This window comes from Leptonychotes weddellii, chromosome 5, assembly GCF_054177405.1.
Source record: "Leptonychotes weddellii isolate Sample4059 chromosome 5, ASM5417740v2, whole genome shotgun sequence".
NCBI lineage: Eukaryota > Metazoa > Chordata > Mammalia > Carnivora > Phocidae > Leptonychotes > Leptonychotes weddellii.
The window spans coordinates 111,786,448-111,813,240 of NC_138373.1; the positions used below are offsets into that span (position 1 = coordinate 111,786,448).

Sequence of the window (26,793 nt, forward strand, 5' to 3'; positions counted from 1 at the left end):
CCCCCCACTGAAATGCAAGCTCCAGGGAGTTTTGTTTCCATTATTAACTAAGTATCTAGTTCCCACAATACTGCCTGGCACACAGTGGGCACAGCAGATACTTTTCTGAATTGAATTAACTCATTTAATCCTCACGGTGACTCTATGGTACAGGGACTGTTAACGTTCCTACTTTATAGATGAGGGAAGCAGCATACCAGACAGCTGAAGAGCTTGCTCAAGGTCACACAGTCAATGAGGGAGCTGGAATTCAAACCCAGGCCTCCTGGCTTGAAACTCTGCACTTTTAACGAATACTGAGCACTCCTGACTCTCTGTTTCAATACAGACAATAGCTAACATGTACCCAGTGCTTACTATGTTGCCAGCACAGAAGATAAATGACTAATGGGCATGCTCTAATTTAATACCCACCTGGGGGATTTTTTAAAAAATTAAAAATTGTCAGACTTCCCTTAGGCTTACTGAATCAGCATCGTTGAAGGTGGGGCTGGAAGTCTTTACTCTGAAAGCCCTCTGGGTGATTCTTATGTAACCACTCGGAACCACTGGTGGAGCCCAAATCCCCTTTTTTACTGATAGGGAAATTGAAGCCCGAAGTAATTGCCTTTCTCAAGTTCCCACTGATAGCCAGGGGCAGAGCTGAAACTAGAACCCAGGTTCCCTTCCTTTTTCCCTTTCCAAGATTCTGCTTGGTGTGTCCTCAGTAGCATTGGCTGTTTCTAGCATGGAATAATCTTTCTGCCCTACTATCGCTGTCCACTAACAGTCTGCTGAGCCACCACCTGCCGTAGGGCATTAGGAAGACTATTTCAGTTTCTCCTTGGTTGAAATTTTTTTAACATTACTGAGAGACAAGAGCCTAAGTACAGAATCCTGAAGCAATGAAGAAACAAAGGTTTCTGGAGTGCAGATGTAGGACATTGCCCTTGGTTGCCTCAAGGAGATGGTAACAGAAAGCGCACTGGGCTGGGAGCCTGGAGACCCGGAGGTAAACTCCAAACTCGTCCCAAACTGTGATACGGTCCAAAATTCACATCCCTCTCAGAGCCTCAGCTTCCTGCTTCGGAAACAAGTGGAGTTAAAAGGATCTTATTAATGGTTCTCAGAGATGTCGTCCACACCTCTGAAATTCAGTGACCACTCCATAACATCCAGCCAGAGACTGAGCTGGCCGGCTCAGCTCCCCGCACCCCCGAGGCCCTGCTCCATTCCACTCCCCCCCACCAGCCCCCGTCCCATTGGCTTAGGTGCCAACAGGCCGACAAGATACCTCAAACCGCAGCCCAGAGCAGCCTTTCAGTTGCCATCTCTATCAGCCCTGGGGAGGCTCGGCCCCCTGAGAACCTGTGCGACAGGGGTTGCCCCAGATCTGAGCCTCCCGGGAAGCTGTGACCCAGGCTCCTGGGAGCTTCCCAACTGTCCGGTGCTGGCCTTCACAGCCGCCCTCAGAGGCCCTGACTTCCTGACTCCAGCACTTTGTCCAGCACTGAGTGGTAAGGCTGAGCATGTCTCCAAGCTGAACTCCTTTCTTATCCTGAACCAGCAGCTCACAGCTTAGTGGCTGCCTGAGCACCACCTCTCCCTCAGTGTTACCTACTGCTCTCCAGCGGAGGAGCGGACTCTCTTTCATCTCCTCGTTTGAAATACCGTCCCCTGCCGCGATGCCCATTCACACTGCCATTACCATCATGGGTAGGCCACCTGCCGCGGCCATGGCCGCTGCCGCCCACTGCCTGCCCCTTGGTCGGGGGAGCCAGTGAAACCGCCTGGGACAGGTTTCCGCTTCCCAGCCTCAGCCCGCTCACACCCCGGGGTTCCCCCTGACTCATCCCTCTGGTACCTTCCCAAGGAGTAGTGGCTTTCCAGAAGCCCTCACAGAGGGTTCCGGGGCATCAGACACCTAAAGCAGCAACTGGCCCCACTTCCTCCTGAGGGAGGAGGAGAGTCTCTTCTTAGGTCACGACGGGATATGGCTTTGGTTCAAGTCAGCTTCATACCTCAGACTGGGGGCCCTGGTGTTTGACTCCACATTCATGTGTCTTAATAACCCAAGATACAGGAGGATTATTAAAAAAAAACAAAAACAAGGGCGCCTGGGTGGCTCAGATGGTTAAGCGTCTGCCTTCGGCTCAGGTCATGATCTCAGGGTCCTGGGATCGAGTCCCGCATCGGGCTCCCTGCTCCTTGGGAGCCTGCTTCTCCCTCTGCCTCTCTCTCTCTCTCTCTGTCTCTCATGAATAAATAAATAAAATCTTAAAAAAAAAAAAATAAAATAAAATAAAAATTAAAAAATAAAAAAAAACAAAAACAAGAAGATGTGAAATAAAAAGTTAGATATAAACCTGAGAGAACATTTTCAGAGAGTGGCTAAGGGAGACCCACAGCTGAAGTGCAGGTGCAGCTATCTGAGGGGAGGGCGATTCAGGACTCAGGACGGGGTAGTGGTTACGTGCATGCACTTGGGACTCACGGGCCAGAGTTTGAATCTAGCTGCACAGTGTACAGTAGGATGTGGACAAGGTATAGGATCTCTCTAAGGCGTGGTTTGCTCATCTTTGTGGTAATTAATGAGTAATGGCCTCCTTCATGGAACTATTGACCTGAACTGGTATGCCATTTAAAAATCTCTACAACAAAACTATGAGAATTTAAAAGTCATCTCAAAAGAACAGAACAAGTTTTGCTAAAACATCAGTATAGTCATACCCTACCCCGGTTAATATCATCTTTCTTCCTTAGCATGAAATGAGTATTGCTTTCTGTGATGAACTTTCTAAGGACAAATATATTCAGTACGCTATTTACTTGCAGGCTTTTTCATTATTCAAATATGCTCTCAAAGATGAAAGTGGATCACAGTGAGACAGCTAGTTCTTTGATATCTGACAATTTAAGCTGAACTTACTGCATCTCTTCTAAAACTAACAGTGACAAAATTAAAGTAACAAAAGAGATCACTGGTGTTTGGGCTTTAAAGATAATGACATCCAAGTTGTAACTTCATCAGCTCAATGGGGGAAAATGTATCAAAAACAAAGACACCATCACTAACTGCACTTAACATGAATTCCCTTCTCAATGCCCAGGGCTGGCTGAAACTGCCAAACATTCATCAAAGTCAATTCCCTTGGTCCTGGGAAAACAACTTAGACTACATGTCCCAGTAGCCTTGTTTTCTCGGGATGGCCAAACACCTGAATTGTAGCAGCCAGCGGAAAGCATGCAGATGTGATAGGTGCCTCTTCTGAGCCAGGGGCATAGAAACCTCCCTTGGCTGCTCACCCCCTCCACACTCTTGTCCCTTTCCAGCTGACTGAATGGAGATGCGCCCCCAGAGATCAAGTGTTAAAGATGAGAGCCTCCTTCATCCCGGATCCCTGCAAGAGACAAAGTCACTGCTTCTCCAGACTAGTGAATTTGAGGGTCTACTGTTTCCACACTTAGCCTACCTGATATACCATTGTACAGCAGGAAACATCTGTACCTTTCCTTATACAAATCATGAAATCATTTATCTCTCATAAAAAGGAAAATTGAGGGGTGCCTGGGTGGCTCAGTCGGTTAGGCATCCGACTCTTAATTTTGGCTCAGGTCATGATCTCAGAGTCGTGAGATCGAGCCCTGTGTCAGGCTCTGTGCTGGGTGTGGAGCCTGCTTAAGATTTTCTCCCTCCCTCTCCCTCTGCCCCTTTCTCTCTCTAATTAAAAAAAAAAAAAAAAAGGAAAAAGGAAACATCACAATATGTTAAAGATCCCCCTAAAGTCATTGAAGCATAATGCTTAATGGGCACCCTGAAAAAAATCAAATTACTTAGTACAACATTCTTACTAGGTGGTTATAGAATTGATGCACAAATATTTTCCTGAAGAGCGAACCCAGTCTTCTCCATGGCAGCTCCCCACATCTGTGTACAGCTCGCACTGAGTTTGTACCGAGGACGATGACAATAAAGCAGTTAACCATTACTGAGCAGGTACTGTGGACCTGGCTGCGTGCTGAGTGCGTTCTTCGAATCTGCTCATCTAATCCTCCCTGGAAAGGGGGTGCTACCATCATGTCCATTTACAGGCAGCAAAACTGAGGCCCTGGAAGCATGAGATTGGCCCAAGGTCGCATACAACTAAAAGTGGCAGAGCCAAGATTCGACTCAGCCAGTCTGAGCCCCTGTTCCTAACCATGGCCCTGTCCTCTTGTGGTTGTCACCTCTGTCCCCAGTTCATGGAGAACAACCCTTACCACTCTCCCCCATATCTCACAAATACCCAAAGATCTCTTGCACCAACACAAATTGTCTTTCCATGCGACTAAAAAACTCTGGTTCATCTCAGTTTTTCTCCTCCCTTCAAACGTGGCTCTGAACCCCTTCACCACTCTGGCCTCTCTTTGGAATGTTCCTGTTCATTCACACACATGTTGAATTGTGTCACCTAGAGAGACACTTCAGGTATAAAATGTAGTTCTTCCCCCCAAAGAGCTGGTGTGAGGATTAATCAGGTTATTCGTGTAAAGCACTAGAAACTAGAAAGAGTGCTTGAGACAAAATAAGCCAACAAAAACCATTGGGCATTGTTTGCCTTATACCTCCAATGCTTCATCCTAGGATTACAGGAGGTTCTGGTGTCTGTATCACACTGCTGACCAGACTGAATTTACTGTTCACTTAAATACTTTTTTTTTTTAAGATTTTTATTTATCTGGGAGAGAGAGAATGAGAGACAGAGAGCATGAGAGGGAGGAGGGTCAGAGGGAGAAGCAGACTCCCTCCTGAGCAGGGAGCCCGATGCGGGACTCGATCCCGGGACTCCGGGACCATGACCTGAGCCGAAGGCAGCCGCCCAACCAACTGAGCCACCCAGGCGCCCCCACTTAAATACATTTTTTAAAAATGTGAGCCACTGATAAGCTTCGTCTCTTGCATTCTAATTTTTTTCCTCTTTCAACAGGTATTATACTTTACCTTCACTGTTATTAAACTTTACCTGGTTAGGTTTAGCCTACTTTCCCCGGTACTAAAGGTCTTTTTTTATTTAATTTTTTTTTTTTTAAAGATTTTATTTATTTATTTGAGAGAGAGAGAATGAGAGAGAGCACATGAGAGGGAGGAGGGTCAGAGGGAGAAGCAGACTCCCTGTCGAGCAGGGAGCCCGACGCGGGACTCGATCCCGGGACTCCAGGATCATGACCTGAGCCAAAGGCAGTCGCTTAACCAACTGAGCCACTCAGGCGCCCATCCCGGTACTAAAGGTCTTTTTGTATCTTGTTAACTCATCTTACCTGATTTCACATGATCAGCAAATTAGATGATTGAACCCTAAAAATCTTGGGTGATGGCTTAAGTGGTCCAAAGATACAGCCTTGGGATTCTACACTTGGAAGTTCCCTCGTGACACTGACCCACTGTTTCAGCCTCAGCAGCCAGGGATAAAGTTACTACCTTGACCACAACCATTTCATGCCAGTGTTCCTAAGTGCAAATATTCCATTTCTACAAATACCACGAGACTTCCCAGCCCAGCCCCTCTTTGGGCTGGGAGTAGAGAAAAGTTGTTCAAAGCATGATTGGGGGGGGGGGGGGCGGATGATGGAACCACAGCCAGAAGGATGCTCTCCCAGGGGCCCAACCATAAGAGACCAAAAGCCCACACAGGGGCATGCCTGACCCATTTCAAAGATGGGAATCCTAGCCTGGTGCAGAACTACCCGATAGACAGCAGGAGTCTGAGATAAGGAACTGGATCATGCAAGAAATCCTTCCTCTGACTCATACTTTTCATGGAAAAGGACCTATGTTCCAGAGTATCAGGCTGGCCAAAAGAATTGGCAGCCAGCTGATAGGGGAGCAGCGTCAGGGAGCAAAAGGGGCAACATCACCATAGATGATGTCCTGCGTGTGGTGTTTGGCTGCAGTGGGGGATGGCATGATGCCTGATGGCCTTGGGAGTTGGGCATTTTAGCCTCAGGCCAGGAAGAGCTAGAATTTTTAAACCCTGAGGACACCATGGCTCCTTCCAGGCTCTCTCAGATGCCCAGGGGTAGACTTCAGAGCAGGGATTCTTAAGTATTGCAGAATCACCTGGAGGGCTCACTAAAACACAGTTTGCTGGGCCCCACCCACTGGGTTCTGATTTAGTAGGTCTGGGGTAGAACCCTAGAATTTACTTTTCTAACAAGTTCGCTCCTACTGCTTCTGGTTTGGCCACACTTTGAGAACCACTGATTTAGGGCAAGGGTTGTCAGAGACAGGTTCAAAAAATCCAAGGTGGGGGGAGGGGAGAGACACGAAGGAAATCCAGAGAGAGAAGGGCCTCTTAGGTGCCCTCTGTGTAGACAGTGAGCGGCTTGATGGGAGAAGTAAAGACAGTTGAGTCATCAAAGTCTGTGTATTTGTGAACATCTGATAGTAGTATTTTCTTTCTGCTATTCCCTTCTACAGGTTATGGATACAGCTAAGGGATTATGTAAATATATACCACAAAGATGGGGGCCATGCAGAAAAAGGGGAGACACAGCAATTCACCTTTCATAGGAGAGAATGGTGATTAATTTTCATTTCTCTCTACACTGTTTTTCAGAAACCTGTGAAACAGCGAGAGACGTGGGGAACTTAACGTAGTTAATGGAAAATCAAATGTATTTCTGAACTCAGAGGAAGGCTACTATCAAAGTAGCAGCCCACTGGCAGGTATGGATAGATGAATCCCTTATTAATAAGTAGTTTCAGGAAGGTTCTGTACTGGGCATTTATGTCTATGAACATAAAAAGGAGTGAATAGTTCTTTACATTCCCTTGGGTTGGACCAAGTTATATCATGTTTCACTGTCTTACCACTAGAAAAGGGGAGAAGGCTGAGAGATGAAACACCACAGAGGTATAACTGGTTTTGAATTTAGAAATGTAAGTCCTGTTTAATACCTAACTCCTATCCTCAAGAAAATTCAGACTTGCCAGAAGAATTCACCTCTGAATGGATACGGAAAGCTGTAAATTACATGGGGTGTGTGTGTGTGGGGGGTAATTCTGGACATTTGAAAATGAGGGAAAGAGAAAGGAAAGAAACCACCCTGGCTGGACTTACTGGCTTCATTTTAAGGACAATTAGTGGAATGCTTGCTCACTCCTGTAGATAGAGCTACATCATGAGCACATTTGACCTTCCTGATCCTTTCCTAAGAGGACCTTCAACATGACAAAATGGGGGTCTGAATTCATGGCAGTTATCTTTTATAAGATAGTCAGCCAGGCAATCCAGAAAATGCTTATTTTCAATAGATGATCATCAAAATGAAAACAAAATTTACAATGGTCTCATAGAACTCTGGGGCCTTTGGAAACGGGTAGCCTCCCTCATTTTGAGAAAATACTCCTTATATCATGAATGAATGAATTGGACCACCGAAAGCTTATCTGCCTCACTACTGCAATGCATTTAAAATCGCTTTTAAGTGCAGCCATCCCCTCAATGACACCACATAAACCATGTTAGGTGAAATCAAAGATGCCACTGATCATAAAATGTCATCATTTTACATACAAATAGCAAAGAAAAAATGATAATTAGAATCTCTTGATATTAGAGATGTTAAAATGTGGTAAACAACGTGGGTCTCAGCATGGATGGGAAATCCCAGGGTAGGGTGCATTCATTAAGAATAGGGTGCTCTAACTTCCAGGCTTGGGTGGATGGCAGTCCTGCTCCGTAGGAGCTGTGGGACCTTGGGCAGATCACTTCACCTTGCTGTGTTTCAGTATCCTTATGTGATCTTAACAAGGCCTACTTCTCACTAAATTGCTGTGATGTTACAGTATTTAACATGTGCCTAGCACTTATTAGATGTCTGATTGCTTCTGTTACCATAAATCGGGCAAGAGTGGAGTCATTAAGTTAACATCTTAAATGGTTTTCTTTAATCTGAATGAGTTCACCCAGTCTCAGCTGCCAAACTTATAGACATTGTTTGAAATAAGTGGAAACAGCTTTGCTTCCTTAGTGCCTTAGCTCTCTAGAAATGAAATGAAATAATCTAAAATGGAGTCAAAGCATCTCCTTAAACTGAAGAATCACTCAGAGCCCTAAGGAGCCAATGACTCAAACACCATGGGTGATAGTTTGCATATTGCTTTGCGTGACATTTGCATGCTACCAATTCTTTTTCGCTTGAAGTGAAAACCCGCCCACCATCTGCTTCTTTCCTAGTCCTTCACGATCCCCTAGGTGTTCAGTTGGCTGCCTATGCCTAGGAAAAATAAAGCAACTGTCATGCATCAAGTAGTTATTGCATGTTCCTCTCTGGCTGGTTAGCTCAGCTGAAGAGAGAAGGGCAAGTCTGTCCCAGACTCTGCACCAGTCACCTGGCATCACCGTGGACCATCCTACACCGAGGGTAATCACTGACTCAGAAACCACTAAGCCACAAACAACATGAGGCAGCTCTTCCTGAATACAACCCCTGACACACATGTGCCTGATGGTGAATCAGATCATTCATAGCTCACTACTTAGCTCAGCAAATAGTTCCTTTTTTTTAAAAAGATTTTATTTATTTATTTAATTGATAGAAAGAGATACAGCGAGAGAGGGAACAAGTAGGGGGAGTGGGAGAGGGAGAAGCAGCCTTCCCGCTGAGCAGGGAGCCCGATGTGTGGCTCAATCCCAGAACCCTGGGATCATGACCTGAGCCGAAGGCAGTCGCCTAACCAATTGAGCCACCCAGGCGCCCCAGCAAATAGTTCCTGACCACAAGCAGCTTCTGAATCAAACCAGAGTGAAACTTCTCTTCTCTTGAGTGTGAAGAATTACGGGGTAGTGAACCTACGACAAAGATTTGCTTTTGCTCTCAAAGCTGTCAAGATTTAAAGTAAACATACAGCAGCCAATACCTGGCAATAAAGAAGAAAAAACAGCACCTAATTAATCAGGGACCTGTTACTAGAAACCTCTGTCAGCTCTAATCATCTGTTTAAATTCAGCCCTCAGATTCATGACTACTTGCCCATAAGTGATAATGGACTTACATTTATGTAAGTCTGATCAGAATTCACTTAGCTGCTGTTTCTTGGGAATAACTGAATATTTTTTTGTAAACTCAAATACCTATATTATTAGTACATAAACTAGGCAGTGATCCTACTTAAGATGATACTGAACATCTGTTGTTCACACAAGAGTTGAAAACAGCACCCTAATGAGTAAGTGTCCTGTAAGTTATCCTTTAGATCGTGCATACAAATAACAACTCCTATTGCTCTTAGGTTTCTATATGACATATGACCCACACATGAACAGCAAACCCAACCAATCAGCCATAAAACCCCAAATTCATATCTGGATACTGGAGCTGGAACACTACACATGTAATTAAACTTAGCAGGTTTTTAAAGATACTATTTTATCATAGGATAATCTGTAAGTGTGTGAACTTTATAGCTTTAATAAGGATAAAAGTACCTATTAGACATTTCAAATTATTGCGAACAAACTTGTAAAACATCATACTTTTATCAACATTTAGGAACACGGGACCTGTGTTATACTGTTATTTCAAAAACAACTCTAAGAAGGATAAAAATTACCAAAAAAATCAACAAGTATAGCATTACTTTACTTTCCAAAAGTGTCACTCCTTATGGGATAACCTATAGGATGCCAAAAACTTTAGGTTTTATCTAGTCCACCACCACCATTTTTACAGATGAGGAGTTCAAGATCTGGTCTAGAAATTGGCACTTTAAAAACAAAATTGGGGAGGGGCGGGAGAAAAGGATCCCAGAAGAACAGTACTTGAAACTGGCAGGTCCCAGACAGGGCCCTAGAACTTCTGCGAAGTGGGGTCGAGGCCGTGGCTGGGTAAGTGGCTGCGTTAAAGAGCTTGGAGCCTCGAAGAGGAGAAGGCACAGGGGAGGATAATCCAACATGGAGATGCTCTGGGCCCAGAAGCTGGGTTACCTTCTGAGTCGGAGATCGTCTGGTGCAAGGTGCTTCCCTGGGATGAGGGGTGGACCTGTCCCCAGGGAATAAGGCATTCTGTCACCTCCCTACTCACTGAAAGGGCTAGAAAAGCAAAGTCATTACCAAGGGCGTGGAGCTAGCCATAAAGACAAAGGACTATGAAAGCAACAGCTCAATCACTGATTCAGTCTCCCTCCAAGCGGAAGGGCATCACCTCCTGATCTGCACGAAACACAACGGGCCCATAGGCCAGCTCCTCAGGGCCTGTCTTAAAGGCCCCTGAAGATTGGGGATTCCTATTTTTGAGAAGCTCAAACCCTGGGGTGGAGAAGGAAAGGAGAAGGAGCAGCTGTGCTGACTACCCTCCACTGGCCCCTACCCCAGAGATGCCGTCTTGGTCTGTGTGCATGCCCTGCCTGGCTGACCTCTAGGCCCACTACTCTCTGGGCTACTTGTCACCTGGCTCTCAGCTGGGCTCCCAGCTGGGCTCGTCCATTGGGAAGCCCTGGCAAGAGATGGGGGGAGGGGGAGAATGGGAAGAGAAAGAAGTCCAAGTGTTTGGTGACCCCACTCTCCAGGGCTCTGCTGTAGTAAATCCTCCCTGGGCCCTTGCAGGCTTTAGGTGGTAAATGTCTGCCTGAGCCCTAGCGCTCCTAGCAGGTTTCCTTTCACTCCTTCATTCAGTTGACCCACCTGAGTAGGAGTCTATCGTCTGCCAGGAGTCTGACATGACACTAAAGAATAGAAGCCATGGGACACACACAGTATCCTACAGACACTCCACTTACCCAGCACAATGTTATGTTGACATGGAGATATCTTAGAGACTTTAATGGAAATCCACATACACAGTGAAAAGAAACAGACCTTCAAAACCCATCAATTGTCCAACCCCAAATACTGCTGCCTTGGAAGTTCACTCTCTCTGACTCTGGGCTCTTCAGTGGGAAGACCGGGAAAGGATGCTTAACTAGAGGGAATGAAGACCCCCACAGGCTCTCCAGCTTTGTAAATGGAAGTAAAAGTAAGGTAAATTCCACTGCTGCCTGAGGGAGTCCCTCTTCAGCCAGGACCTGATGTTGACAGGGAAGGGGGGGGGGATGTGGGGCCAGACCTGGAGCAGGGCCAGGGCAAGCAGGGATGCTGGAAGAGGCATGTGACCCAGAGGGAGGGGACTGAGGAATGAGGGCATCCTAAGACCACAGACTGTGCAGGGAAATCACTCATCCTCTGAGGACATCTTGCAGAGTCCAGTACTCTGATTGCTTTCAAAACAAAGAGTTAGTCTTTAGCAAGAAGCCAACATATGCTGTGAATAAAGGGGCAGAGAAGTATGTAAAACATATCAGAACACTTTTCACAAAGTCTATAATTGTAAAATTCCCTGCACCTAAACAGAGGACACATCAGTATTTAAAATAAAAGCCAAGTTCATCTTATTCCCGGTAATGCTGGATAGCGTAGGGGTTAACCGTAATCTCTTGGCCAAAATTCCTTTCAGTTGAGCCCAGAAAAGAGGAGAATACAGCCTCTAAGGGCTTGCGCATAAAAGGAGAAACTCATGGGTTTCTGGGAGGGGACAGAGCGAAGTCACTGAGCAGAAGTGGAACCAGCTGGGGAGCCCTCCCGGGTCCCTTCCAAACACCCCTTCATTCAAATCCCTCTCCTCCCTCCTCTCACTCTCATGGTTTATGCTTCTGCAGTCAGAAAACATTTGGATACTACCAGTTTAGATTGGCCACAGGTAGTAATCACAGGTATATAGATTCATCACAAGTATATACACAAACTGCTACCATGGGCGAGTAGAAGACAGCCTTTACCTTTTCACACCAGCCTGATAATTCATCTTTTTTTTTTTTAACGATTTTATTTTTTATTTGACAGAGAGAGAGACAGCGAGAGAGGGAACATAAGCAGAGGGAGTGGGAGAGGGAGAAGCAGGCCTCCCGCCGAGGAGGGAGCCCGACGCAGAGCTCGATCCCAGGATCCCAGGACCACGACCCCAGGACCCCGACCCCAGCCGAAGGCAGACGCCTAACGACTGAGCCACCCAGGCGCCCCCTGATGATTCATCTTAAATGCATTTTATTCAGATGTAGAAGGATCCTCTTTCTCAATATCTAATCAACATCTATTGCCAACCATTTAATTCTTTTAAAAAAGACAGAAATTATCGAAGGCATTGGAAATCAGTAAGAGCCAGGCAGAGAATCTGCTTACCTGCTATCCCCAGCATTTGCCACATACAGCTTCCCCAAAAGGCAAACCACAATGAGCGCCGTGCAGCCACCAGATATATTATATGAACTCCTCTCTCGTTCTATTTGTAGGTCCTGGAGAAGGAAACAAAATCAGTGTTGGATTGTGTAGGAACTCTTATCAAAGACTTTCTTAACCTCACTCCCTTACACAGCTCTCAGAGTCTGAATGTGCTTCAAAGACGGGACAAGACAATTTTTAGTACTTTTCTATCACCTGAAGAGCATTTCTCACTGAGGACACCAACATAAAACTGTCGTCTACTAGACCATCTGTAGACCAGAGACAGGAAACAAGGGGTGGCAACCAGATCTAATCAGAACAAAAACGAGGAAAAGAAAATCAACTGTATTCAATAAATACAACTTGTGGAAAATTTAGTCTTTGTAGAGACCACCTGAGCTGCCACATGAGAAATACAATCGACAGGCTGATAAGGCCAAATACTTGAACCTGAGGAATGTTTTTAACCCCAAAGTCTCCCAATAAATAGTTGCTTTTACAGCTAGATAAGAGAAGTGACTTGAAGGATGGTGTCCTCTATTCAAAGCAGGCAGGAGTCAACCCCCTGTCTTATTAATCAAAGACAGAAGCTCCCAAACTCTGATCCGACTTCATCTTCCCCCAGCCACTGATTCACAACAGGAACACACATTCACAGCGACAGCCAACATTCACTGAGCACGTCTTCTATGTCGGGCAGGGCGCGAAGCGCTGTACATAGGGAATCTAGCGGATCCTCACAACCCTATTATCAACCTCAATGTTCAGATGCAGAAGGAGGGTAACTTGCCCATTTTTACCCAGTTGGAGTTTGGATTTCTGGTTCTCCTCCTCCAAAGCTTATTATTACCTGCCACCTAATGAGGCCTCCCCAAGAAAATGAAAAATGGACCAAGACTTCCATTGACAGACAATGCATCATCCAAGACAGAGGTCTTTGTGAAATTCTGTGTCAGCGACAGAAGCACGGTTCCATGACCTGAGAAAAATGTGAGCTGAGCTAGGAAAACAAAATGAATGTTGGCTAAAATAATGCCCAACATTCCCATGGTAATCGACGGTTGGGGCAAAGGGAGGGATGAGGAAGCGGTGCTCCAGCTGATTCTCAGGATGCCCCTGGCTGGTTCTTAGAAACCCACAGAGTTCGAACTCTGCTGCTTCGACGAGCCTCCTCACAGAGAAGGGAAGAGATAATCCAGTAAACCAGCATTTATCAGCAAATGCGTGGTGCCAGAGGCCAGAGGTGGTAATACAAGGTCAGATAAATCACCAATGAGAAACTGGAAACAGGAGAAGAGCCAGAGTCAAGGAGACAGATGAAGATCAGCATACTGTTAAAAAGGAGATAAAAAGTACAAAAACAGGATCTGGGAGAAACTAACTTACTGGGGATCAGCCCAGTAAGGCCCACAGGCCACTACCTGTGGCCAATCTAAACTGGTAGTAACTGTAAGGGGGAGGGGTGGGGGAAGGCTGAGGAACCATGGGTAAGGGGTAAGAATGTGTGTATATGGGGTGCAGTAGTTAAGAAGTGAAGAAAAACTCCAGTAAGGGAGTGAGTGGACATCGAAAGTTGCAGAATCAAGCATGAGGACCACCTTTGAAGACTATACTGGATTTAAAAAAATGTACTCAAACCCTCTATCAATTAGTTTCTTAAAGGACTATTGTGAGGATTAAATTGGATGCTAAGTGTGAGGGGCTTGGCTGCCCATCTAGATCCTTTCCAGGGCCCAGAAGTTTCATGACTGAGAGCAGAGACCTCTCTTGCTCGCTGCTAGACCCTTAACACCTACACCAGGCCAGGTAAAAAAGATATTTTAATAAATATCTGTTAAAAATGGGCAAATGAAGAAATACATTTAAAGATGCCCAGGTTTCCAAATCATGTCCTCACCACCTGACCCCTGTTCATAATTCACAAAGGAAAAGCTTACAATGCAAATAAATGCTCACTGAGATGATGATTAAGCAGGAACCCATGCCTCAGTTCAGATGCAGCCAATTGACAAGAATGAATGAATGGTTACCAGAACCTGCACAGGGATGGCAGGAGCCTGGAGGGTGAGGAGAAAGAGGGGCACGGATACCAGCCAAAAAGACTGTAACGAGGAAGTGAAAGGGAAAGAAAATATCAAGTTGTCAGAGTTTTGTCTGTTTAACCTCCAAACAATGCATAGAAACAGAACCAACAACCCAGTTCACAAAGCAGTTTGTGGATGGATGTAGTCCCTTTCTTTAGCATTTAAATATAAAGCTGATGTTATGATAGACACGTATTTCATCAAATTAATATATAAACTGGTATAGCAAAAGTCCACGTTCAATACTACTACTCCACGACTGTTCTTAACATACTGGAAGGAATTGCTGAAGATAAGAGAAAGTATCCTTTCATATCCAGAATCAACATTTGTTTGAATACCTAACGTCTGAATGAAAGACAATTTTTATTTAAAAAAATCCCTTGAGCATCCAACTGCTTGCATGCTCCTCAAGGGCTGGAGTGTGCACAATGCTCGAAAGACTGAAATCACTGGTGTCATCCAAAAGAAAATGCTATGATACACAGAGTCCAAGTAAAAGCACCATCCAGGGGCATCTGGGTGGCTCAGCCATTGGGCGTCTGCCTTCGGCTCGGGTCATGATCCCAGGGTCCCGGGATCGAGCCCCGCATCGGGCTCCCTGCTCGGCGGGAAGCCTGCTTCTCCCTCTCCCACTCCCCCTGCTTGTGTTCCTGCTCTCGCTGACTCTCTCTGTCAAATAAATAAATAAAATCTTTAAAAAAAATTAAAAAATAAAAAAAATAAAAGCACCATCCATGGCAAAAATTTCCGTTGGGACTCAGACAAGTTTATTCTGCATCACAGGTGCATTATTTATCATGGTTAACATCATAAGAAAATCTGATTATGAGATTATTGAATTCTTAAAAAAAATCAAGACAAGAATGTACGTACAACACTATGATTTTCTGCTATGGCAGAGTTCCTATTTGCCTGTAATCTGGGGGGAAACGCTCCAGTTAGTTTGCCCAATTAATCCCTTGCTATTACATGAATAGTGTGATTCCATATTTTTTTCTAATTGATTCCATCATTTCTTTCATCTTTTCCTATAGTTCAACTACATTCCCTCTGTAGTTTCCCCAGCATAAGGAGCGCTAAATTTGGCAGCAGTCACTTAAACAGTGGACTAATGTCTAGCTACTTTGTATCCAGGAAACTTTGCTAATATGTTCATGCTTTCATCACCCCCCACCATTTGTGTGGTAATACACATGTGTGTGTGTGCAGATGCACGTGTGTGCACACACGCTTTAATTACATGTGTGCTCTCTGGGATTTGAAAGATCCCAGACTTGGTGACTAGGATTTGAAAGATGTGTTTCCATAGACTTCATCCCCCTGAAGGATTCACTGACATTAAAATACACTCTTCTATTTCTTCTAAAACTGGGTGTAACTAGAACATATTCTAAAAATAATTGCTTCCCCTCCCCTCCCTAGAAGCCAAAATAGCACATTTATTTTTTCCTACACCACCTACTCCTCTTTAAAAGATGTTTCACAAAATCTTAGTACTGAAAGGAACATTAAAGGACCATCTGCATGGTTCTTTTACTACCAGATCAAACACGATAAATGAAGTCAATAAAGATATTTACTGCTGAATTAACTACCCATTTTCTTCAAACCCTCAACTTTTCCAATTAGCTTAAGCTACTCACACTTTACATAAAAAAATATATGCATATATATATGTATAGTATAGTTATTATTATATTTTGTAAAACCTCAGGTTTGGGTATATTTTCAAAAAAAATCAATGAAATCATGGGAAAAACTGGTCACTGTTTTGTGCTGAACAAGGACCAATTTGGAATATTTCCCCATTATTGCTGTCAACAAACCCCAAGACATAAATCTAGAATAACTTACCACCAAAACACATGCATGTACTATCATTCCTTTTCAAGTATAATCTAAAAGGACCAACTTACACATTCATAATATTCAATTAACAAGCTAACTGTTTTATCCGCTTGGTCAAGAGTCCTATAGACCTCTCAAGGCCACCTTCTATTTAGCAGGACTGATTTGTCCTGTGTTGTGTCTGTCTAAATACTACATTTAAGCCAGGTTTATCTCTAAATCTTAAGAATGGATCCAATTTTTAAAGACTTGGGATTTCATTTTGCTCCTTTTTGTTTCAAGGCAGGCAACGAAGGAAAAGAAGAAATGTGTGAAATGAGACTAATTCAGCAGGAAAGAACTGCGAGAGAGAAAATATATTGCTCAGGATGGTTGTAATTTGGTTTGAAAGTCCCAGAGATGACTCAACTCCAGGATCATTCTTTGTTTCCTACCAATTTCAGGTTGCAAAAGGACAGCAACATCAGACAACGGAAGGGAGTGAGTGCTGGGTAGTTTCAATAGGCCTTGGCAGCTCCCCATAAATGGGTTAAAACACGGTTCTGAGCACATTGCTAATAGTGTCAGTCACAAATAATAAGATTCTGCATGGTTTCAGTATCTGGGTCTGATTTTGGTTTATTCTGAGAACAAGCCAATCTGTCAGCCAGGCAACAGGGAGGGCAAAAAAAAACCAGTACTGCCTCATGTTGCCACCTGCTGGCTGTTGGTAGAATCACATGTTCATTCCTTGGAGGAACTTCCTGTTCTACCAAAAACAAAGACAAAACAAAACTAGCTTAATTAAACACAGACACACATGCAGGTCCATAACTTACCATGAATATGGTAATTTTTGAAAACACTAGGATTTATAAACTATAAATAAGCTTTGCATTTATCCTCTTTTTCACCAAAGTGTCACCATATGGGTTTTTTTTTTAACCAATAAATCCAAGCTGAGTGCTATTTCCAGTCATTAGCTCAGTAACAGGAAGATGAATGGCAGTTTTACAAGTGAAAATACTGCCGTTTTCTTCCTTCGTAACAACCAAACTTCTAAAATATTCTTCACTCTGGCGATGGATCCATACCCACAGTGAAAAGGAAACAGGACAGAATTTTGAAATTCCTCCTGCCTTTTGTCCAGAACTCAAATTCTATAGGTAGTAGGCGACAAGGCTCACCTGTGCTGACTGGGCTGTGATTCCTATGAAAGCAAGGGTTTCGTGCAACTAGACCAAGAGTGAGCTACCTCCCTTACGAGTGTGAAATGCTGACGATGCGACCCCATTTGGGGGAGGGTTGGCAAGCAAGAAGACTGACATTGGGAGGGAGAAGACAGTTACCATATTCGCGTCTATCATCCGGGGCCCAGCAATAGCCTAACACCACAGGTGACAAAACTCAGCCGATGAAGTAGGCACTGTGACAAAGCGCCATGGGGAAGCAGAACTGAGGTCAGCTCAGAAGTTCCTGAGATTCTGGTCCTTTAGGAAACCGTGGTTCGTTTTCCACAGCGGACACAGGAAGAATGGACGATGCAGCCTTCTCAGTATGAAGGAAGATCCAAAACAAGATGCAATAAAGGGGGCCCAAGGGCAAACGTGCCTCCTCCGGAAAGCACAGGAAGGATCAGAGGCCAGGGGTCAGAGGTCACCTTCACCACAAGCCACACGCTGCGGGCAGGCAACTGGAGGATCAAAGAGGAAAGGAAAAGCAGTGACCTCAAAGCAGCTCACGGTATTTGATGAAACTGCTCTCATCTCCACTGGTTCAAAGCATTTTCTCCACTTCTGGTAGTCTGTATTTTGCAACAAGTACCTACTTTTTCCTGGAAATCAGTGTTGTTTATTCTATTCTAGCGTGGTGTTTCTACGTCTTTTTAACCAATCCTTCCTTTCAGATAAGTATCTGCCTTTCACCACCTCACTTCATGTCACTTAGAATATCAAAATAAATGAGATATCATATCTCTATATGCATATAACGTGTGGCTCCAGATGCCCCCAGACATAAAATCTAACCTTTTATTTCTAGACCCCATGGTGTCTAGGAGAATGCTAGCTATAAAACAGAGGCTCAATAAATACTAGTGATTGCGGACACCGCAGAGAGAGAAAAAAGACCTTTGATTCTAGGTTGCTAAGCTGCTGTACATAAAGCAAAAACCCAAGTGAAAGGCAACCTTTGCCTTTAAAGATACTGTAAGTGACTTCTGAATCTCAGGAAGAGTAGCTGCAGAGATGTCAACATAAGGCAAATTGGAGGCCTAGGTGCTGGGCTTGGGGAATCTTTAGGATGAAAAGTGCAAGAGAAAGTAAGAAAGCCACAAAGCTGAAATAACGGAATCTTATTTAATACTGAGTTTTTCTACTACAGAGGATCAGAATGGCACAAAACCTGCAATACCTAAAGAACACCTAGAAAGAGGAAAGCTAGAAAGTGGCTGGCTCCTGTGAGGAAAAAATTTAGGAATGCCCGGGAAATTCCAAATGTGCCCCGCTCTGAAAGGCCCAAGAAGAAACCAGCAAGACCACGCCAACAAGGTAAGGAAATCAACAGCATTTTAGGCATTTCAAAAAAACCAAAGTTTGCCTTCAAACACTGACTCCCAAAAATGTAATATTGCAAGGGGGAGTAAAGAAAGAGGATCTTCTACGAGTTGGCAATGGCCTTCCAGGCCATTAAATTGAAGGTACACTGTAATTTCTGTGTTGTGGGTTCTAAAGCTCACAGCAAGTAGCTTAATGTTTAAGTCGGGCACATTTCCATGACACTGAGCAGATTTTTCCTGAAGTCCCTCATGAAGCAAAGAAAAAACAAGAGCCTCTCTCTGTAATAAGACATCATCCAAACAGGGACGCTTTTGAGAGTAAAAGCGGACAGTATATTAATAATTATTCTGGGCCCAAAGGCACCGACTGGCTCAGTCCCTAGCAGGTCAGAAGGTAGGATACCCTAGCAAACACCATACAAACCAATGATGAATATTCTCATTTAATAAGGCCAAGCACATGGTACAATGCCCAGGTAGGCCTCTGGCATGCTGGTGGCTAGAGAGACAATCTGGGAAAAACTTAAGTGTGAAGAAGAAGCCGCAGGCTGGGATGAATTGGAGATGAGATATAGCTTAAAGCCAAAAAATTCATGATGTGGTACACCAGGTCCTTGCAGACCACCTCTCCAATTCACCTTCCATCCATCATTCCTACCCCTGACATCAGCTTGTTGCCTTAGGCCCATCTGGGTTCTCTGATGTAGTTGTCCATGCAAATGGCCTCCTGTGTTTTGTCTGCTTCATTTTTAACTCAATTTTTATTTTTATTACCTCATTTTTACCTGAATTAAATATTTAGCATTCTGAACATCGGTGTCGAGAAACACTTATTCCCATCAGAGCTTCTGTAACAGGTGGGGAATGAGATTTTATACGATGCCTGAGTAGGAGTCAATTTTACTACCTTGATTCCTTTTTTCCTAAATAATCTACACCCCACCCCCCAGCATCACTTCCCCAAGGGAGCCCTTCGCTTCATGTCTTTATTGGGCTCCTACTTCACCCTGCATTTCTCCACTCAAGGCCCCTTCCACTTATATTTTACACTTAATACTCATCTTTGCCTAGTTCAGTGTTCTTTTCCAAATTAGTCCTGGCACAGTTAATTCTGATCAAATATTTATTGACTGAACAAATTACATAGGAAAGCGAAATGATCTTTTTGCTGGCTAAGTTTCCAAGGTAAAAATTCCAGGTTATAAACTGACTAGTTAAAGCTGGAAAAATTTAAAAGACAAGAATAAGGCCCTTTACTAAATATTTTTTCTGAATGAGCCTCTCATTTCAAGTACAGTGGTTGCTAGTAACCCCAGGCCATTAATGGGCAGAAACAGAGACCACTGTAGAGGCCTGCCTCAAGGTGACATTGGCCTCTAGTGGATAGAATTGAGAATACAGCAGGTCCAAGTAAAAGATGTCCCAGGGCAAAGCAATTACAGAAGGAAATGAGAAACCCAAAGTTTCTTTTGTTCTTCACTTGTCATGTCAGCTGATTTTTTATCCCATTAAGAGAATAAACTGGGCGCCTGGGTGGCTCAGTTGGTTAAGCGACTGCCTTCGGCTCAGGTCATGATCCTGGAGTCCCGGGATCGAGTCCCGCATCAGGCTCCCTGCTCGGCGGGGAGCCTGCTTCTCCCTCTGACCCTCCCCCCTCTCATGTGCTCTCTGTCTCTCTCATTCTCTCTGTCTCAAATAAATAAATAAAATCTTAAAAAAAAAAAAAAGAGAATAAACTACTGTCATATTTTTACCTCAATTAAATATTTAGCATTCTGAACATCGGTGTTGAGAAACACTTATTCTCATCAGAGCTTCCATGACGGCTGGAGAATGAGATTTTTATACGAAGCCCAAATAGGAGTCAACTTCACTACCTTGATTCTTTTTTCCTAAATAATCTTCTTCAGTTTCCTGGTGATTTTCTCGGGATTGAAGGCTACCAGACACCCCTGAGAGACAGCTGCATTTTAAATCACCTGTTAGTCAAAGGGTAAATATCTACGTGACAAGGAAACACGGTGACCCAAGAAGGGATGCATAAAAGTGAGGACAGGGTGCAAATACAAGGTGCGAACATATAAACTATTTTGCCTTACAAACAAATCAGATGGGGCGGCGTTGTGCAACACTATTACTTTTTTCTCCTTAGCACACAACCTAATCCTGGAATGTGCGCTTTGTGTACACTCCGTTCTGGGGACATGCTCCTAGCTGTTCCTGCTTCATTTAACAACAACCTGTCATCACTTTTGAGTGTCCAGGATTTTGTTGTTGTTCTTTTTAAGATTTTATTTATTTGAGAGAGAGAGAAAGAGAGATCACGAGCAGGGGTGGGAGGGGTAGAGGAAGAAGCAGACTCCCTGCTATCAGGGAGCCCCGATGTGGGGCTTGGTCCCCAGCCGAAGGCAGACGCTTCACCGACTGAGCTGCTCAGGTGCCCTGAATCTCCAGGTTTTAAGAACAATCCAGCACACTCGCTTTACTCATATCGTTATCACATCTTTAAATATCTCTTCTCTATTACTTGCACGCAGGCTGTTGCTCAGGAAAGAAAAATCTCTTGAACCAAATAACTGCGTCAGTAGAGAGTGAGCTCAGAGAGGGAAGGGGGTGGTACAGAGGGTGGTCCCTCAGCAGGCGGAGGGACAGGGGACACGGTGAGAGCAGCTGCAGTCTCTCCGAGTGTTTGTTCTCAGCACTGAGGCTGGGAGGGAAGGAGGCCAAATTCTTTGATCAGACACATCCAAATTTAAATGTACAAACAAATTCATGTTCCCCAGTAAAGCCGGTGATCTCGGATATTGGACCCTTGAGTCTCCTTTTTTCCTTTTATTATTATTATTTTTAAAGAGTTTATTTATTTATTTGACAGAGAGAGACACAGCGAGAGAGGGAACACAAGCAGGGGGAGTGGAAGGGGGAGAAGCAGTCTTCCCGCGGAGCAGGGAGCCCGATGCGGGGCTGGATCCCAGGACCCTGGGATCATGACCTGAGCTGAAGGCAGATGCTTAACGACTGGGCCACCCAGGTGCCCCTATCCTATTTTTTAAAGCACCAAGAACCACCTGGCCAATCACGGTAAAATCAGGTTTGTATAGGAAAGGTGCTTCCCAGCACCTGACTAAAGCGGTTTCCCCCAAACACCTGGAATCCACACACATGTGTAACACTGATGGCAAGTACGCGCACATTTCAATTAAGTGGAATTTACCAGCTGGCACCAATGAGTCTGCAGAAAGAGAAGCAGTAATGCCTACTTTTAAAAGCCTGTCACCTCGAACACTGTCCCTCCCTTTCATCTTCTTAATTTTTGCCAGCACGCCATGCCAGGAACTCTTTCTACTACCCTCTACTGAGAATGGAGGCCCTCTGATCCGAGGTAGAAGACCGAGCAGAGCCACACAACCAGAGGCCGGGTCGGAGACGCACCCTTCCAGGGAACCTTCTAAGGAGCACGGATTCGGCTCAAGCGGCCGCCTCCACGCCAGGCCCCCGGACCCTTCCGCCATACCTACCATTTCCTTGAACGCACTTTCCAGAGCCCCGATGACCAGGCACTCGTGCGGAATCTTCTTCTCGGTGAAGAAGCGCGTGGGTGGGGTGCTGGGGGAGCCCGGCGCCCCCACGCCTCCGCGGAGCGAGGCGGCGCGGGTCAGAGTCCTGCTGTTGACGGGCGTGTTCTCAGGCTCCTCGCCCAGGCAGGTGGGCGGCAGAACGGCAGAGTTCTTGAGAATCTCCACGATGTCCTGCAGCTGCTCCGTGACGTGGTGCTGCAGCAGGCGGGAGGCCACCACGGCGGCCCCGGACCCTGCGTGACCGTCAAACAGCGACCAGTAGTGACAGGAAACGCCTTCTGATTCCTGGGGGAGGGAGGGGACAGGGGGTGAGAACCTCAGTGGTCAGTGCCCCAGGGTCACACTGACCCAGCGAGGCAGGGCGCTCAGCGCAGCCACTGGGTGATCTGTCTCTGGCTGGCCAACAGTGGGGGGGGGGGGGGTCAACACATGGCAAAAAGGCTCAGGGATTTGTCACCACTGGGACCACCGCCCGAGGGATGGAGCGGTCCTTGCCTCTCTGCCTGGGGGGACGAGGCCAAATAACCATGCAAGCTCAGCTGACTACTTTGTGGCAAGATCCACCTTGATTTGATGTATAGATGTTTGAGGTAGAACTCCATGCCAACAGGTAAGTCTTTAGGAGTCCAGCTTTAACCCCTAACTCGTCACTTCCCTCTGCAACCCCAGAGCACGCTTGGCCTGGAGTCTCTGGAGGAAGTCAAACTCTTTTTGTAGATTCTTCAAGGGGAAATAAGTACACCCATTTTTCCCCTTGAGAGCCTTTTCACTCTCAGATAACTGACCCATCCTCTTTGGTCTACATCCTATATTTTTAGAACACGTTTTCCCCTTAGACACCCAGTCTAAGATGCAGCCAGTTCAAACCTCCTTCTCCTTTTTCCTGCCTACCTCAGTTTCCCAGCTGGTACTCAGCATCTTTGTTTCCTCTTCCGACCATAAAGCTTCCTACCCTAAAACACGTTCCCATGTTCCCTCATCTACTGTGGATTTCGTCTCGCAGTTACTTCTAGACTATTTCAAATGAACGTTTTTAAAAACCATGTTTGAATTACACATGCCTAAGATTTTAGCTATAGAAAAAAAGCTTAAATTAAATGCATTAATTAAATAGGTAAGATGCATAGGTAATTAAACAGGGTGCATATAACATCCTCTTCTGACTACTAGGCATATCTACCCCACAGCAATAAATATTGAGTCCTTTTCTAGCTAAAGCCATTAAATAAAGTTCTTTTGGTCTATCTTAGAATGATGCTGGAAGATACTGTATAGTTATGGTGACATATACCATTACTCCATCTGTGCCCTTTAAATTTCACTTTCATTCAATTCTGTGCCACGTGCTGAGAAAAAAAGTTGATTTTTAGTCAATAAATACTGAACGTTCCCTATGTGACAGGTGCAAAATGGACACTGGGGATAAAAAATGGCTGGAAGAGAGATCAGATATGGTCTGATCTTAATAATCCAGTGGGGAAGACCCATACTGATCAAATAATCACACACACAAATATAAGCTCACAATTCTGGTCATGGCTATAAGGAGAGGTTGTTGGTTCTTGGTGCTACGTGGCCAGCTTGCAGAGGGGCACGTGGAGGTTTCCTGGGGACATGCAGGGTAGCCTAAGAGCTGTTTGGAAGTTCACAAGATTATGAGGGGAAAGGAGAGACCACCAGGCAGTAGAGACAGCAGATGCCAAGGCCCTGTGGTAGGAAGGTGCATGATGCATGAGAGGAGACAGAACCATACCATGTGACTGAATAGAGGCGTGAAGCAGGAAAGGGGTGGCGGGGAGAGATGAGGCTGTAGAGGGACGTGGCAGCCAGACCACTCAGTCCTTCCAGGACACATGAAGGATCCTGGCTTTAGCCTAAGAGTAACAAAAAGCCATTGACTAAGATGGGGGTGACAAACATGTTTTTAAACAATCACTCAGGCTACACCGTGAGGATTAGGAAAGAGTGAAAGTGAGGATGCCAGCTAGGAGGTGAATAACACCCTAAAAAGATATTCAAATTCAGGCAATAACAAACACTTATGAATGACTAAATGCACTCTAACTCAGAGGACAGTAGAAAGAACAAGGACTTCAGAATTAGAAGATCTGAGTTCTAATGGCATCTTCAATACCAATCAGTGGGAGTGGGAAGCAGAGCAAGGTCAGGAAGGCCATACAGGTGTCAGACCCTGGCTGGGTCACTCCAGAGCCGGACATCCTGTTGCTTAACTGGACCATGTTTGCCTAGTAAGTAAATGTCAGGCGAAAGCTAGCTCACAAGGAGTTAACCTTTAGCAAGGTTAAATGGTGATTTATGCCAATGGAGTAGCTAAGTAATATCTCTCCCTCATGTGGAACTGCTATCACTACCATTACAATATGATTTTGGGTAAGTCATTTTCTGAGCTTCAGTTCTTCACCAACGCGAGAAGCTACTGTAGAAGAGTCCAATGCCTCTGCAAACTCTAAAAGTTCAATATTCAAGTAGTATAGATCCGTGTGACTGGGGGAGGCGGGGGCAGAGGTTGGGACCTGAAGACAAGACAAGAAGAATTTGGAGGGAATGAGAGCTGATAAGGCAGCCGGTGGAGGAAAATACCAGGAGGCTTCGGTTGTGTGGCTGATTGTGGTACATGCTTACCTGGTATCCACTCTTTTGGGTGGAACTTCCAGGAAAGCTATTGTTTTCCTGATAAAAGGGACAACTCAAGTGGCCTGGCCTTTGCCCTTTACCCTTCCCCCTTCCTTCCTGCCTGGGTCACAGAAGCAACACCTGGAGGTTGAGTAACTTTCCTGCAAAACTGGCTGAAAGCTGTAGTTCAAGGTAGTGGGACGGGAAGTCTGAAGGAACCCGGGCCCTTGGTGTCTTGCTTGGGATGCAGCACGGGCCCTCAACGGCCTGCCTTCTGGGCTGTCACGTGGGCTTCCTGACATTTTGATAAGGCACTGTTGCTAGCGTCTTTAACAAGAGCTGGGGACAAGGAGATGAAAGGAGGTGTATGTTTATCTAGTATTCTGGGACTTGGGGCACGCGTGGCGGGAAGGAGGAGTGCGAGATAAGGAACGCAGGAGCACACAAAACAAGAATGAAAAGTAGGTAGAAATGGCTATCAACCAGGAATAAAACTGAACCCCCTGGAAAATGTTCTTAATGTAGAGCATCTGTGGATAGAATTCAGTGAATCTATATTTTCACCAACCTCTGAAATTTAGCATTTCCTCTTATTATGAATGCAGGGCAACAAAGCATAGTGGGATTAGCAGTTCCTATGACTTGGGTCACCAATGGAAATAATGACTGTCATTCTACACAGCCTGAATTATTGTTTACGCTCATCATTACTTTGCAGTGGTCGGAGTTATTAAACTCACCACTAGCTTCAGTTGTCTTGTTACTTGCTGCATTAGTAAAGTACATATTCCCATATTACATCCTCACAACTAGGGAAAAGCTGCAAAAGAAAGGGATTTTTTGTTTATTACATCTAATTGCCCAAAGGTCCCAAGGCTGCCTGAGTAAAACCTGCACACACAGTCCTGCACCCAATTTAAATGAAAACCCAGCAAACACTGTTAAGGAAGCTGTGGGCAGGGCCAGTGAGGGATGAAATAGGAGCAACTGTGTCCGTGTCTGGGCACAGATTCTGTTACACCTAACGTATCATGTTTCTGGAATCATGATTTGAATCAAAGAAGATCAAACCCCGTGAAATAACGAGGCACACTGCAATGCAATGCTACTACATTTTTTAAAAAGCAACTCTGACATTTTTCTGACAAGCAATTCAACCATTTCCTTCAACAAGGCAAAAAGCATTCTGAAGGCACTGCAACAACAACCAGCTGACAAAATACCTGGGCAATTTTTAAGCAGTCAGGAGACGACCTGACTGGGGGACTGCTGAAGCGGGGCCCAGAGGGGCAACACCCTGCTTCGGGGAACACCTTTGCACAGCAGGGCTAGAAACTCTGCTATAGCTAACTTTCAAAATGCAATTAATCATTTTCACAACTAAAACTCGTAAAACATAGTTTTTCCACAAAGAAAGTTTGTTTCTTACTAAAGACTAAATAAATCCAGCACTGTTTGATGCAGGGTTCACTCCCAGCCCAATTCAGACAGTCAGTCTGAAGGTGGGGCCCTACCACTGAGCTTTTTTTAAGCTCCCCAGTGGATCCTAAGAGCTGCCCAAATTGAGAACCCCTGGTCTAATAGAAAGGAGGCCACTAAGCAGTTCCGGAAACCCTCATCCTAGTCTCAGATCTGCCATCGGTTGTCTGTGTGACCCTGGATGAGTCACTTACATCTCCCTGAACTGACCAGAACAGCAGTGTCCAAACTGTTTCTTGTTTCTGAAGTGGTACCTTAGGAAAGAGGAAGTGGGTGTTTAAAGGATAAGGTCCCGTTGACTATTAGTCCAGCCAGAGCAGCACAGATGTGTCAGTTATAAACATCAGGGGTTTGCAAAAGATTTTGGACAAAAGGATTCAACTGTTCATACTAATTTTTTAAAGCTTTTGGACTAG

General features: G+C 45.0%; 1 protein-coding gene across 3 annotated transcripts in view; it reads right to left on the reverse strand.

The window, feature by feature from the left end:
• Nucleotides 1-26,793, reverse strand: part of PPM1H (protein phosphatase, Mg2+/Mn2+ dependent 1H) — a 246,808-nt gene that overhangs the window by 114,480 nt on the left and 105,535 nt on the right. For all 3 annotated transcript variants that reach the window (XM_081821986.1, XM_081821984.1, XM_081821985.1), the window contains exons 3-4: nt 22,205-22,549; nt 12,174-12,286 (exon numbers count right to left, since the gene is read on the reverse strand). In XM_081821986.1, coding sequence (XP_081678112.1) covers nt 12,174-12,286; nt 22,205-22,549 — 458 coding nt within the window. The remainder of the gene's footprint in view (nt 1-12,173; nt 12,287-22,204; nt 22,550-26,793) is intronic.